Raw genomic sequence first — 16155 nt, 5'->3', positions numbered from 1 at the left:
CATTACTTGTAATTACTAATGGGAATTAAGTAATAAGTAATCTTATTGCTGCATTGTTTTATATTATCATTTTTTATTGTATCATATATTATTGTGTTATAATGTATTTTTTTTATATTGTTTTGTTAGTGTAGTATGATGTATTTTATTTATAATGTTGCTGACCAAACCTGGACATATGTACTGTCAAATATAGGACGCTAATAAATGAAATGAAATGAAATGAAATCTTATAAATGATCTTTACTTGTGGCGTAAAAAGCAGCGGCCGTATCGAACAGATTGTTTGTTTTGGCAAGTGCAGGAATCCAGGAATCCAGGCAGCTGTTCTAAAGAAGATAATGATGTGTTGTTAATGCTTTTTTCACAAACCAAGGAAGGTTTAAATAGCAATATATCATTAATATAAGGGGGCGATTGATATATTTACATAAAAAGAGGATGAAGTGCTCTTTACTGATATCACAGAGCTTGAAAGAGTTTGTTATTGATATTCTTTAGTGCGGATTAATCTTCTCCATTTATGTCTGTATTTTAAATTCATCACGTAAACATGGACAACCAAAACTGAAGCAAGGTAATTATGTTATATTGGAATTTCTATTCATTATACCATTTAAAACTGAGTTTTATTTTTACAATAACGATTTTTATTTGTTGTCCACAACTGTATACTTTAAAACACTGTTCAGAAGTTTCTTGAACTTAATAGTGTTCTCTTACTAACCAAGAAATCGAAAGGATTAAGTTATATTACCCTTTAGGTGAAAAGCAAAATTATTTAAACAGTAATGATTTTGAAAACATCTTAAAGTTGAAACTTTTTAAAACTGTTTAATGATAGTTCAAGTTAAGTTGTGTGGAATGTTTCTTGTGAAGTCTGATTGTAACATGTTTTGTAATGTAAACTCGCCTCACATTGAAATGACATAAGAAAATGGGGGGGGGGGGGGGGGGGGAGTATGAATATTAGGAGCACAAATCAGTGTTAGGTAAATATGTAGTGTACGGATTAGCGCCAAAAAAAATCGTACAAATATAAAATAACTTTCATTATATGCTCTTTTACGTCCTCTTTTCATAACCGCCTGCGGAGATAAAAAATTCCAATTACATTTGGAGATATCGCCGTTCTTATTTTGCAATACAAGCCCTATGTAATCATTCAACAGACGCCATTTTATATTTTGCCGTGTGTGCGTGAATGCCTAAATAACAGAAATTTTCCATTAGGTAAGGTTAGTTACATTATAAATACTTCAAAATAAATGGACATTAAAAATAATATCAATTAATTTTACTTGTATAGTTTTAAGTATTTATAATGTAACTGACCTGACCTAACAAAACGGGACAAAGGTAGATTAGGTCAGGTCAGCTACAGTATAAATACTTTGAAACTGAACGGACATTAAAAATAATAAAAATGAATTTTAATGGTAGTTTAGTTTAAAAAAATATTTATAATGTAGCTGACCTGACCTAACAAACCGGGAAAAAGGATGAACAGTAGGAACTCACGTAATTTTCTTTTTACGTGATGTAGTCGTTCAACTACGTCACGAAAAAAAAAAAATCATACTTGTAAACAAGCAACAATGGTGAACGCGGGAAGCCTACGATTCACTCATCCTTCTGGACATACCCGAATACTCACGTTGGCAAGCCTTCTTTCAACAGACGAGAGGCAAACGCCCGATCGTGCATCTTCGGTTCTTTTTTTTGTTTATTGTAAATAAATATGCAACTCATGAAAACTAATGGTCAATTAGGTTATGTTAGCTACATTATAAATACTTTAAAACATTGTGGATGGTTGATTTGGTTAGGATAGCTACATTAAAAATACTGTGAAATCATGTAAACGGTTTCCTAGCGCTGGATAGCTACATATTAAAAAGTTATTTGCTAAGCAACCATAAAATGATTTTACAGTTTTTTTTTTATGTAGCTATACTTACCTAATATAACCAACCATCCACAATGTTTTAAAGTATTTTTAATTACTTCTTGCTAATTTTAAGAAAAGAAGGCTTGCCAACGTGAGTATTCGGGTATGTCCAAAAGGATGAGTGAATCGTAGGCTTCCCGCTGAACGCCGCATCAGTGCACAGCATGAAAATTAAAAAATTCCATATCTCCTAAAGTATTTGGAATTTCTTATCTCCGCAGGCGGTTATGAAAAGAAGACGTAAAAGAGCATATAATGAAAGTTATTTTATATTTGTACGATTTTTTTTGGCACTAATCCGTACACTACATATTTACCCAGTGTTAAATTTGCTGCAGGTATGTGGGTGTGGCAGTTGTGATGACTGTATTTGCACTAGTAGGGAAAATGGTGAATATTTGTAATAAAACAATTAATTTTCTCTATTGCAGTTGTATTAATATAATAAAACTTAAAGTTTTCCTTAATTTATTAGCCCCTAACAACCAGTCTTCCACAATTATGTTTGGATCACAAATGCATGTATGTGTATTTGAGAATTTCATAGTAATATTCTTACGGTGCGGCTTTTCTGTGAAATAATAATAAAATTCTGAAAATACTATTTTTGGATTCTAGAGACATTCCTTTATTTGCCCTGAAAACAGTTTTTCTCTATTCCTACTTATTTCTGAGAAATCACTGTTAATAGATTATATTACAATACCTGTGTATTGACGCGACCACCACAATTTTTTACTCTTCCGTGTGGGTCTGTATGTGTACATGATTTAGAGAATTTTAGTTAAATTATGAAAATGGTCGATTACGTTAGGTTAGCTACATTAAAAGTACTGTGAAACCATGTGGACGGCTGGTTAGGTCAGGATAGCTACATATTAAATTGGTAATTCGTAAGCAACCTTTAAAAATATTTTACAATATTTTTAATGTAGCTACTTAACCTAACGTAATCTACCTTTCTCACAATTTAATTCAAGTTCTATGAATCATACACACACGCACGCACGCGCGCGCCCACACACACACACACACACACACACAGAGAGAGAGAGAGAGAGAGAGAGAGAGAGAGAGAGAGAGCAGAAAATGGCGGCGGTGAATTCTTAGAAACCTTTAGGAATTCAGAATCACTGTTTTGAGGGTAAATACAGGAACATCTTTAGTGTGTTAAAAAGTACTTTGATAATTTTATTATTATTTCATGGAAATGCCATTCTGAAATAATATTACCTAAAGTATTTTAAAAGGTGCTAGCTGTACCAAGCCAACTCTTATATTTAGTTAAATAGGGAGGGCAATTAACCATCACTTACAATGGAAGTTACCAAGCTTTCAGAATAACCGGCCAATAGAAAAAATACACCAGTGCATACAACAACAATATACCTACAATTTGAGAAACAGGAACACAAGAAAATAAACAACAAAAAAAACAACATTAATTTTTAGAAATTCATGTGACACCATAAATTCAAATTCAGTTACATATAAAAAAAGTAGTGCATATTCACTAAAATTCACTAAATAAAATCATCCTGAAAAACCTTATAAAATTCAAGTAAATATTGTGCACTCACAAAAGATTTCTTAATCGCTCATCACCATCGCTCATACAAATACTGAAGAAACTGGAGAAAATTCAACATGAGCACCATTTATGAATGATTGCGTATTCCTAAAAAAACTGGAATTATTTAGTATCATAATATGGTAAAGCCAGTAAATAAAGAAAATACATATAATAAGTAAATATTTGAAAAGCCATGATTACAATAAAACTGGTAAGAAATTGTACAGTAATGATTAGTATATGAATTCCAAGATATCTTGAATTGTTACTAGCCAGTTAGTAGTGATTGCACTTTGTTCATCACAGGACAGCACTAATGACAATCACCTGTCATCCATGTGAAGTGTAAAAAAAATTGAGAATACCTGCATGACTTGTAGAGGGCAATATGTTCAAAATACTATATGTAAAAAATTGCTTGTAATATCAGACAGTTCATCAAGGTATTAAAATGCTGTTGGTTGTAAATGCAAAAAAAAAAAAAGTTGATTTACATAGTTTTGAAAGAGCCAGGAAAGCCAACTAGTTCTACGTAAGGTCTTCAATTCTGCATGTTTTGGACTACTGCAATGACAGATTAGTGTTTTTATTTTTTTTATTTTTTTTTACCCAATTATTGAAAATCAATATAGTTTTAACAGGAATGCCAAAGAAAAATAATATACAGTACAGGGGAATAAGAAAGCAAAAAATTCATTCCAATTTGAGCTAGTATGCAAGAAAGATAGTGAACAATACAAATGTTACAAGTTTGTATGATAGGCAGATGATTTTTTTTACCAACCATAGTTTAATTTGTACATTTTAAATAAAATCTCAATACCTTTATTCTTTCAACCTGGTAATTTTGTAGGAAAGAAGTAAAAGAAGCCTTAAACCAAATAAAATTGAATAATGATTAGGTAAACATTTTATGAACATTTTAAGTATAAAGGCAATATCAAAGCTGTGCTAAAAGTAATACCTCCACATGAAAAAGCTGTTATGGATAAGAAACTTAGAACTGTTTCTTTATCACAGTAGTTAGTTTAAAAGTTGTTGCGTTCTGGTTGCTAGCATATTCTACGGAATTACGCACAACACAAATACACAAGTTGGAGTGTACAAGAAGGTGTGCTTATTCTTTGATAATAATTAAAATTGACGGTGTGTTGGTACTATGTTTTAGATTCATCACTGTTGTCATATTGGAGGTCGTAATATGTAAAACTTGCAACCATTTTAATTTGTCTTAGATTCAAGACATCTTTTAATTAATCACCTTACATTTGAGTTTATCATAGCTTCAAGCTCCTCTTAGATTTGAGATAGTCCGAAACCATAAAAGTAGAATATTGAACAAAGTCGTTAGTTTGACAAAATACAATATGATAGAATTACACCAGGTGGTAGTGGCGCTTTAAAGAAAATGACTATAAACAAGTGCTATATCAGTATTGCCAGGTATGCTTGAATGAGTGCCCACCAGACCAGTTGTATAGAGATTTTTTTTTTTAAATTCATTAATCTCTTTTGAATTTCTGTTGTCAAACAGTTACAGTGATTATATATATGTTTTGGACATACGCCATTGCTGGTAACACTATGTCATAAGAAACCTCAATAACAGATAAAAAAATATGAATATGCAAACACACAGAAAACAAGCTAAAATCAGCATATGTCAAAAATTAAAAGCATATACAGCACAGAAAATTCTGTGGAAAGAATTAGAAATAGTATTACAGCACAGACACACACAGTAGGCGAACGACGACGAGAAAGTTGCAACAAGAACAGGGTATATGACAAATAACACAGCTATAAACAGATGACCCGAACATTGAGACTATACGTAACTTCTTGCAGGTGGTGCCCGCCTTTGCGTAGTGCAGACTTGCTTGCAGTGCCTGGCCACATGCAGTGACTGCATCTCTTGTGTTTTTGTACTGTTGTTGTTTTTGTCATTTTTGTATTTAGTATTTTCGTACCCACCATAAAAGTGTCATAACTGTTGGTGGGCATGTCACAAATCTTAATAAATAAATAAATAACTTGTCAATACGATGACAATACAGAGATGCAGGATGAAACTAAACAGATATTGTGGACTACACTTCAACGACAACACAGACAAACACATTAAGTAAGCTTGCCAAGACACAAGATCTGTTCCCCTCATCAGGCACAGACCGATAGACACTGCAATGGCACGTGTCCAAAGAAAAAAAAAATTACCTTTCCCATTGTAAGAACCAGTAAAAGAACGTAGTTATCGTGGTGTTTATTATTGATTTTATTTTCAGCTAAAACTGCAGTGTTGCTTTGCGACCCATTGCACAGTGGGGTGGAAGCATGGACCATGTGCGTCCTGTATTGGCCGTACTTGTTCTGTCAGGTAAGTCGTATGTTGTGTATGAGTACATAAATATGTATGAATTATTTGGAAGTTTTACTGTTCTCTTAAATCTCAGAATTTTTAAAAACAAATTGGTGGGATTTATTTTATTTTGTTACATGGTTAGTCTCCAGATATTGGCCAATTTTGAATTTGGCTATTAAGTTGTATTTAGCCGAACCAAATCTTGCCTAGTGTTGCTAGTATAAAAATTCAACAAGAAGTAAGCCTGCTGCCAATCAATAAGGATTTAATGGATAATAGATTTTCTCAGACCTTTCACCGTTGGATAGTTTTTGAGGCCATTTAAGGTTGATCTTGCTGATGTGACGTAATATTTCCAGAACTATGAACTGAAACATCTTATATTTCAGATCTACTTAATAAAACTGTAACTATGATAGACAAAGCACAGCGTAAACGGGTGGGTCTAGAAGAATGAAATTTGTATAGGAGTTCCTTATATAACGTAGGTGAGCACTAGGAAAGAATTTTTGAAAATTCATCCCCTGGGGGTTAAATATGAGATGAAATGTTGTATGGAAGCTTGTTTTTTGAAGTTAGGAATATGGAAATTGGTATTTAGGCTTCTGTTTATAGTTAAAAGTCAGTTGTACCACCATTTTTGGTAATTCATCACAAACGAGGATCAAATACTTTCCCGTTTCTTTTAAATTTGTGATACAAAGTTTAGGTATTTGCATATGGATGTGTAAATTTACAGTGTAAATGTATACATATTTATTCATGTATATAGTGTTTAATGCATGTTATTATTTTTCATAATTGGTATACAAAAAATGATAATAAGAATAATGTTAAATGAAAATGAGAGCCTTCATTCATAATGCAACTGTATGGAGTTCCATTAGCTTTGCTGTATTTCATTTGTTACTCTATGATTAAGGTGAACTACACCTTACAATATCGGATCTAGGTAGATTTCTGGCCCCTGAAAACGGCTATTTTTTTAAATATAAACATAAACAAAATACACTTTACATACAGTTAGTAAACTCGTGGAATCCACATTTTTCGTAGGGATTTATAGTTGTGTGCAAAAAGAAATTTTTTTTGGAGCATTTTCTAGTAATTTTCTAAGCTGTATCCAATTAAATGTGGATTTGCAATATTTTCTTGTATTTTTTTCCAGTAATGTTTGGTATTTGTTGCCAGTGTCTGTGTGCTCTGGACTGTCGCATCTGAAATGTGGCAGCGACGAGCTGAAGGGTCACGTAGGGACTCTGAAGAGCCCCGGCTACCCGGACAATTACCCCGACAAGATTAGCTGTGCTTGGTACATTCATCTTCCTGAACGTTCAGTCCTGACTATACAGTAAGTGCTACCATCAACTTTTATGTACGTTTTCGGCATCACTTCCATAATGAAGATCGTCATACATGCTTGAACTAGGTTGTGATTTCTGTATGCATTGCTGTGTAGTTATTTTATGTGGCAATTACAACATATTGTGATATATAGTATGCTTCAACCACACTGCCCAAATTTTATTTTATTAACTTTTAGCAATCAATCATGTTTACGACAAAAAAATATAACCTGAATGCTTGGTTTGCTTTACACATATTTCAGGTGCCAAAATATTTTATTTATTAGCTTTGTGACTCTGGACAGTAATTACTTTCTTAAGAATGCCATGCAAAAAGAAAGGTGGGAGTTAAGTCTTGTGTGACGTGATTTTATGGTGTTAAAATTATTATTCTCCAGTTTTATTATTTACTTACTTAAACCAGCGTCTTCGCTCTCGCAATTTCAGAGTATTGCTAAAATATTAAGGATGTGACAAATTACAAACTTTTTTTTCTAAATATATAGACATAAAGTACTCACATAATTAATTATTTACGTTATTTTTGCGAAGATTCTTACATCCAGCTTTTTTTGCTATCAATATATTAATTATTTATGATAAATCAAAACTTACATCCTTTTCACACCATTAAAAGACGAAATCTAGAAAACTTAAAAAATTAAATTGGTAACTCTATATGCTTAATGTTCATTCTTAATTTATAACCCTTAGATCTAGTAGATTTGCAAATATGCATTTTTTTCCCCTTTAAACCAAACTGAACTACTTCATACACCTTACGAGTATAATAATAATAAATAAGTTTAATAATAAATTAATAGTTTATTATTTTTACCATTAATTTAAATCTTAGTTAATTATTTTCAGACGTGCAAATTTTTTAATAAATGTATACTTACCCCATTTTCACCACCATTAAAAGAATAATTTAAACAAATGCAAAAATAAGCAATACATAATTCTAAATGCAAATTTTTTTTTTAGTTTCTAACTATTTATTCTAATTGAATTTGGAGTGTAGTTTTTTATTGTACTAACACACGTATCCCTGTTACCAAACTTAGGGTTCACATCTTGGGGGTTGCATTTTGCAAAATATAAAAATTGTGGTAGGTAATTTTTATATGTTTATTATTGATATCCTATATATAATATAACTTAATTAAATTCAAATATAATTATTTATCTAAAAAACATATTTATTCCTTTTTCAACCCTTTGGAGTTTTAATTTCACAAAAAAAATGCGGTTGGTCAGTTTTGTATGTTTATTACTGGTTCCCAAAATAATTAATTAACCTTAATTAAATTCAGAGGTGTAATTATTAATCGTAAAAGCATACCTACCTCTTTTTCACATCTTAGGGTTTGATTTCACAAAATATAAAAATTGTGGTTGGCAGTTTTTGTATGTTTATTATTGTTACCCAAATCATTAGTTATGCTTAATCAAATTATGAGGTAAAATTATTAATGTAATAACATATTTACCCCTTTTCCATCCCTTAGTGGTTGAATTTGGCAAAATAGGTGTTGTTTTGGTAGTTTTCATACATTTATTATTGGTTAGTGAAATTAGGAGATTTTACTATTCATCTTTAAAACATATTTCCTCCTTTTTGACTTCTCTAGGTGTGGTTTTTTTGCAAAATTTATAATTGTAGGTTGGAGGTTTTGTATGTTATTTATGGGTACTGTTCTGAATATCTTTTCTTTAACTTGGTTAGTTTCAGAGATATAATTAATTATCTTAAAAACATATTTACTCATTTTTCACTCCCTTTGGGGTATAATTATATAAATATCTATAGCCTAATTTTTAAGGTATCCGAAGACCTTTCTAATAATAAAAAAAATATCAAAATGGGTCCAGTAGTTTATGCGTGATGCTCAAACAGATAGTTTTATAAATATGTATACTCTCTTCCATTAGAGTTAGAGTCTGTGAAGTCATGCAAGTCCTTTCCAAGTGATAAAATGATACAAGATACCTTTCCAAGGTACTTATGGCACACACAAATATGTATGTTAACTACTGCAGATGATGAATATGTTTTATAGATTATACAGAGAGTATGTTGTTGGACCATCATGAACATACATTTATGCTTATCTGAACACTTCTGATTTAAACCTTTAAAAATAAAAAAAATCACTGCCTGTAAGTTGGTTATGACGGACTGAGGTCACTCACTCTCTTGCTTATCAATCACATTTTTACACTGTTACGAAAAGTTCTGTTTTCCAAATTATTGTCTGCTGCAATTAGTATATTTTGTTCAGGAGCATATGCAGAAATACATTTCAAGGATTGCTCACTGTTTGCTTTCAAATGCTTTCCATTTGTTGGTGGGAATAATAGGTGTTTTGGGGTGGGGGAGGGGATTCACCCCTTCCCTTTCCCTATAACTTGCCTCTTTTTGTTCATACGTGTTTGTAATGAGATGGAACGTGAGAGTGTGTTCTTGTCGCAGGGTGGAGGACCTGGACATCAGGGGCAAGCAGGGCAGCCCGAGCCTGTGCGAGTACAACTGGCTGTCGCTGCCGCAGGAGAGCGACGGCAAGGGCGTGGGCTACCGCCACTTCTGCGGCCTGAACCAGACGGTGCCCAGCGTCCGGCTGACCAAGTCCCGGCTCGTGCTCATCAAGTTCCACTCGTCGCAGGGCGCCGGAGCGGGCCGGGGCTTCATCCTCACCTACACCCTGGGTGATTACCACTGATCTAGTAGTCGTCACGTTAGTGACTGGTTGGGTTTCAATTTTAAAATAATAATGCACTCAGCTTTGTCATACATACTTTTTCTTGTCTTCTTCTGGATTTTTCTTCATAGAAAACAATACCCAGTACTTGCAGCAGTAATTAAAATAATATATATTTTTTTATTGGTAAATTATTTGCCAGAATGCTGGTGGCCGGGCGAGGAAATGTCGGTACCTTCAAAAGGAGCAGGATGTTCAGATATGTCGCAAGCAGGACGTGGGTTGCCGTGTATGATGAATGGTTTCAGTCATAGTCCTTCAGGCAGTCAAGAAGGACTGTGTGATGTTAACCATCTGGAACACGCTCATTGTTTAGTGAATAACCAAGACAGTTTTTTAATGAACTTTTTTTTTTATGTAAGGCCTTTTTAAAATGCCTTAATGGTAATATCTCATAGTCATATTTTATGTCTAGGCATGTAAATATCCGTAATGTTGCTGCGAGTAAGTGTGCTGGCCTTAAATAGAAATTTATATTTATTTTGATATGCATATCTTCTCTATGTATGTGTGAGTGGCTTCCTGAACTTCTCCACGGGCGTGACATATGAGAGGGGCTAACACTTGGGATGTGGGACGAGGAAGAGTGTCCTGCTGCTCGTTACTTTGGCATCCCCCAGACGATCACTAGATATCATCACATTCATTGCTTTCTGGACTGCCCAATTTTGAACTGCAGCCTGGCGTTTTAAAAGAGGCCATGTAAATCACTCTACTGATAAAAGTGGCACCAGAAAAGCTCTAGTTAAATATGGATTAAATTTACTAATTTAAATAATTTTCAAGTGTTATGAACTCTAATTGTGATTTCCACTCCATCAATTCTTTTTCTATAAACCCACAATCCAAAAACTTTGGAGTCACGTTATTTCCAGAGTTGCATTATTTTATTGTAAATACTGTATATAATTACAATGTTGTGTAGTTTTGAATGTTGCACAAAGAAATATAGTACATTATAATATTTAATTCTTGCTTTCTTTCAAAATAATTGTGAGCAGGTTTTGCGTGTGATAATCCCCTCTCTGTTCCGTACTGCCCACAGAACCAAGCTGCATACCGTACGCAGACGGCAGTGGCTGTCCCTTCTCAGAGCAGCCGCGGAGCTGCCGCGACAGCCTGGACCAGAGGCTCTGCCCCTGCGCCCTGTCGCAGAGCAAGTTCCAGTGTGACAACGGCCGGTGCGTCTACAACAGCCTGTGGTGCAACGGGGTGGACGACTGTGGGGACAACAGCGATGAGCAGAGATGCATCAAGGTCGGTACCGTCCGCATCTGCACCTTACTAACCCCTGGCTGCTTTACGTGCTGTAGCAACTCGCGGTCGTTCCCGGCAAACACCATCTATCTCGTCGAATGCTGCTGGTAGTGTGGTGTAAAGTTCTGTCGATGACTGATAATGGTGATCCTCAAATAAAAGAGTTGAGTTGAATTTGGGTAATTTATTCTTCTCACGTCGCAAATTTACATGTGTTTACAAGATGTGTCCGAGAGAATAAAGAAAAAAACAAGTGACATAGCATAACTCCTGTTCTATGATAATAATATTTCAACTAATTTGCGTAGTATTTTTCGTGCATAATTAATTTATACTCATGTTTCTTTTATTATTCATAGGCATTTCAAGTTTTTTGGTTGTGCTAAACTAAATATTATTATATCGGGTTAGGATTTACATAAAGCTAAATGTAATTATTTTTTTTTTATTATTCTTTCACTCTAATTTGTTTAGTCAGATAAAATTAATATGTCTCATAATTTACATTTTTACATTTTTACAATAATTATAAAGCACACTCAGGGCAGTAAGACTGTAACATACTAGAAGGTTTAAAAAATTGGCAGACAATTTACAATCTTCCAGGAACACAAATTCTAGTTTCAAAAAAACAAAACAATTACAGGCATAAAAACTTTTGAAATCAACAAACTACTGAATAAGATACACATTACACAAATAATAACAAAGCAAATAAAGTTAAAACCATTAAAAATATAGTTCAATGGATTTTCAAAATAAAATAGTAAAATATCAAAATTAATAACAGGAATATTAAGTCCAAAAAATATTAAGTATGAAAAACTAGGTTACTATGACCTTGAAGCTATATATAACCAGCTGATTTACCTGAATGACAAAAACACATTTATTCTTCTCAAAAAAATACTTGTAAACTGTGGAGAGGGCAGGGTCCTGCAATCCTTTATTGTGTAGTTGCAAGAGGAGAATTTTATAGGCTGTAGTGTTACAATATACTTTTTTTTTTTCATAAATTCTTGAGTATCATGGCAATTTTTTAAGTATTTTAAATTTTTATTACCACAAAATACCTATTTCTGGCTAGAAATTAAAGCCTAGTAAATACTATCTACCATGGAATCATTGCTTACCTCAAGTATAACAGTTATATGATGCTGAAAGAAATACAACTTTTAAGTAATTAATTTAAAATAAAAAAAATCCCTTACAGCACAGCTTACATACAGATTGTGGTAGATTTCGATGTACCTATTATTCAAGAAACTTCAATAAATTTCTGTAACATTCTAAAAACTTAATGTATATAACATCCTATATGTTCTCTAATATATCAAAATGATTGATAAAACATTTTCTCAAATTCCATGCAGCAAAAATGTTTTGAATGTTTTTAACTCAATACATACACAATTGAATAGCTTAGAATGATTTTTCATATTATGCTTTCTAAGGTGGTAGTGAATTTTTTTGACAAACACTATTTTTCATCTCTTGTACTAATATGTGGGTGTATAAAAATTAAAAATTTTCTTTGGATCAAAGTTTAGGATAATATTAACATGGTTTAAAATAAATTTGGACAAATTTGATACTAAGGAAGTTTGAATTTTTTAAAATTAAAACCTCCTTCCCAACCCTGTTTTTAATGTAATAATTTGTCTCATCAAAAATTGTTTCAGTCGAAGGTTTTAGATAATGTGTAGGAATTTTACTATATCTTTAACGGATATGATGTATGCCTACTAAAAAAAATTATGATTTTTTTTTTGTCTTTCAATCATTATATTCCTACCCTTGCATTAATAGTTGGTTACATAAAACTTTACTTTAGACAAAGTTATAGACCAAATTGAAGTGTTTGTTGATGGTGAACCAGTTAAGGAAAATACATATTCCAGTGTTATTGGAGTGTTTAAATTCGTATAGTAATAACTTTTTTTTCTGTTTGTACATGGTTCATACAAAAAACTGAATTTTTTTTTTTTTTGCATTAGATTCTTTTGTGGTTTTAAAAATTAATTAAAATGCATTTTGCACTAAGGATTTGCAGTAATAGTGTTGTAATTCAGCTGAAATGTTACAAATGTGTGCATCAGCATAAATATGTTATCCTGTAATATTTAGAAGTAGTGATGGGTCAATTCCTGTTTTTCCCCGGTTCTCGGTTCGGTACCGGTTCTTAAAAATCGGTACTCGGTCCTCGGTTCTGACTTCAAAAATAAAATAAACATTATTCATACATCATTAGAGACCCCAGAAAATGGTAAATAAAACTGGCTCATTTCGGTGTAAAAAAATGACAAAAGTGGTGCAAAAAATCGGTGTAAAAATAAGCAATCAGTAGAGACCCCAAAAAATTGTGAAAAAATTATGCCTTTGGCGGTGTAAAAAAAACCTCATAGCCTTACTGCTTCCTTATTTGCCTGGCCAATTTTTGGGACATAAGTTTCTCTAAGAGTGTTGGCTGATGATGGCAAATCCCCTGCACCTAAAATGTATACATAACTTACAATATACTTATAAATAGGTAGCATTTATAAGGTTATCGCTGAAAATATTAATAGGCTAATTTACTCAAAACAATTCTTAGCCAAACCTAACTTACCCTTTTCAAGATTACTGCTGGATTACAGAGTCAAACCATCAATCAATCAGTCAAAAATATCTTGTGGTGTGCTCACCATTTCACAATGCAATCCATCCTATTTGTGTTTGTTAATCTGAGGTACTGCATATTTATTTGAAGTAAAGTAAGTTGGGCCTAAAGGTAAGTTAATCGATAATATTGTAGGCCTACATATGCTTATGAACTTTTATTAGAGGGGGAAAACATTTCTAAATAAATAAGGCTAACCTTCAACATGGGTGTTACACCATTCCCTCATAGCTGGATGATCAGCTTTTTCCAAAGGAATGTTAACTTACAGCATCATATTAACAAAATCAGAAACAAATTCTTGTTTTCTGCACTTTCAAGCTTGTTTGCTTTATTCACGCTGTCGCCTATTGAGATTTGTTTAGACACGGTAGAATGCTTGACAAAATTGTCTTTTTTGTTTTGTGTGTGTCATTTTCCACATGCTTTTTACACGTGTCTTTGCGTGTCCAATCAACCCGCACGTTTCAGAACTTGCACATCATAATTTTGTCCCGCTGATCAAAGATATAAAATCATCCGATTTCATCTCTCTTTCACGATCAAACATTGTTGAAGTTTTCGGCATCTTATCCATAAATTCAATTGCATCACAAAACTTACAAAATGTGGACGATAGTTGTAAACACTCATAGATATGTGCACGCAAGAATGACTGCCATCTTAGCTCCATGCAATTAAATTAGGTTAGAAAAATCGACACCAGTGCGCCTTGCGGCAGAAACGACCATTATTCAAAACACGAAAACTGTGGAGTCAATTTTGTTATGTTGGTAGTGCGCACATATTGATTGTTGACATTTGTTACATTTTGTTTTCATTCACGATGGCAATATTTACTGCTTGTTAAGAGAGTAATAAAAATACGTGGATTTCAGTAACGTGTCAAAACGAAGTTAATATTACGGCACTAGTCTTTCAGTCTATGTTTATTTTACGCCTATGTTTATGATGGCGTAAATAAATAGAACTTGCGACATAAGGACATTATTTTGTGCGAAAAAACGTGAACTTCGCGCGAAAATTAGTGAATTTCGCGACTATGTCAAAATCAAAGGAAAGTGGCAAAATTCGTTTAAAGTATCAAATTTTCGCGTTATTTCGTGAATTTCGCGCTTCACCATTTTTCGGGGTCTCTATACATTATTTATGAGGTGTTTCAAGTAATAAACTATTTATTGTTTCGGCTACTTTTAATTGTTCTTTGTACACCAGTCACTCATACTTATGTGTCAACGACTCAGTTAGCTGCCTATTTTAAAAACCATTGAAACAAACATGGCGTCTTTCTGTTCTCACATCTCTGCTGAGACACGTTATAAAGTTGCACACATCTATGAACTACATCTATGGCACCTTCAACTGTTATGTTTTGATTGTAAAACGTTCTTTGTTTACAGATGTGACGAGAACATTAAATATTTTCATTTGTAATTTATTTTATAGTTTGAGATGAATATTATTCCACAGAAGTCCAAAAAAATAATTCTTATGTGAATTGGACGTGAGTTGAGCCATTTCATGCTGCAGTTAAGTTGTAGTGAAGGACTATTTTCGTAAAGGGTTTTGCTATACCTGCCGGTACCCGGTACCGGCATTGACATTTTAGCTGCGGTTCTCGGTGCCGGTTAAAATGCTGAGAACCGTAGGAACCGAGAACGGTACCGACCCATCCCTATTTAGAAGCCCCTCACTGTGGGAGCTGCAAGTTACATGGGACAGGCATTATAAACGTAACTCCGCAAAACTTCTGAGTCTTACGTATTTTTGCCCCTGATGTATGTATTTAAGCATTATCAAGTTAACAAATACTTGAATAAGTCCATAAAAGCCTCTAAATGTGTCGGATTGGAAGAAGTCCAAAGGCGTGGGTGTCGTGCGCAGAACTCCATCATCACCGCGGGCCATCATCGGGCTCGCTGATCTGCGGCCTGCTGCTGGTGATCGCGGTGGGCTGCATGTGCCGCCTGTACAGCCTCCGCCTGAGCTCCGCCCCGTACCGCGACGAGGTCCTCCCGGAGCCCGCCCCCCCCGCCGGACCAGTTCTTCCCCCGGGAGCCCCCCGGCCCGCCTACGCCGTGGCCGTCAGCGAGACGCAGCAGCTGCAGAGGATCCCCCCCCCACGGCCGGGCGCTCGCAGAGACGGCGCCCCGCCCCCCGCCCCCCGCCCCCGCCAAGCAGGAGGTCGGCCCCCGTCGCCCGGCCGGGACAGCCCTCGCCTCCCTCCGCCGGCCTGTCGGGCGAC

The 16155-nt window shown here is 34.2% G+C and overlaps 1 protein-coding gene across 1 annotated transcript; it reads left to right on the top strand.

Moving 5' to 3' along the window:
- The first annotated feature begins 153 nt into the window (after positions 1 to 153).
- LOC134542105 (low-density lipoprotein receptor-related protein 12-like) lies at positions 154 to 16094 on the top strand. Its single transcript, XM_063386050.1, has 6 exons — positions 154 to 577; positions 5810 to 5901; positions 7078 to 7237; positions 9709 to 9941; positions 11040 to 11251; positions 15795 to 16094. Exons 2-6 carry the CDS (start codon positions 5859 to 5861, stop codon positions 15831 to 15833), a joined length of 687 nt encoding a protein of 228 aa, XP_063242120.1. The 5' UTR covers positions 154 to 577; positions 5810 to 5858; the 3' UTR covers positions 15834 to 16094.
- Positions 16095 to 16155: the final 61 nt, after the last annotated feature.

Source organism: Bacillus rossius, assembly GCF_032445375.1.
Source record: "Bacillus rossius redtenbacheri isolate Brsri chromosome 4 unlocalized genomic scaffold, Brsri_v3 Brsri_v3_scf4_2, whole genome shotgun sequence".
Taxonomy (NCBI): Eukaryota; Metazoa; Arthropoda; class Insecta; order Phasmatodea; family Bacillidae; genus Bacillus; species Bacillus rossius.
Note: the sequence above shows the minus strand (reverse complement) of the source record. Positions and strands in the feature narration are given on the sequence as shown.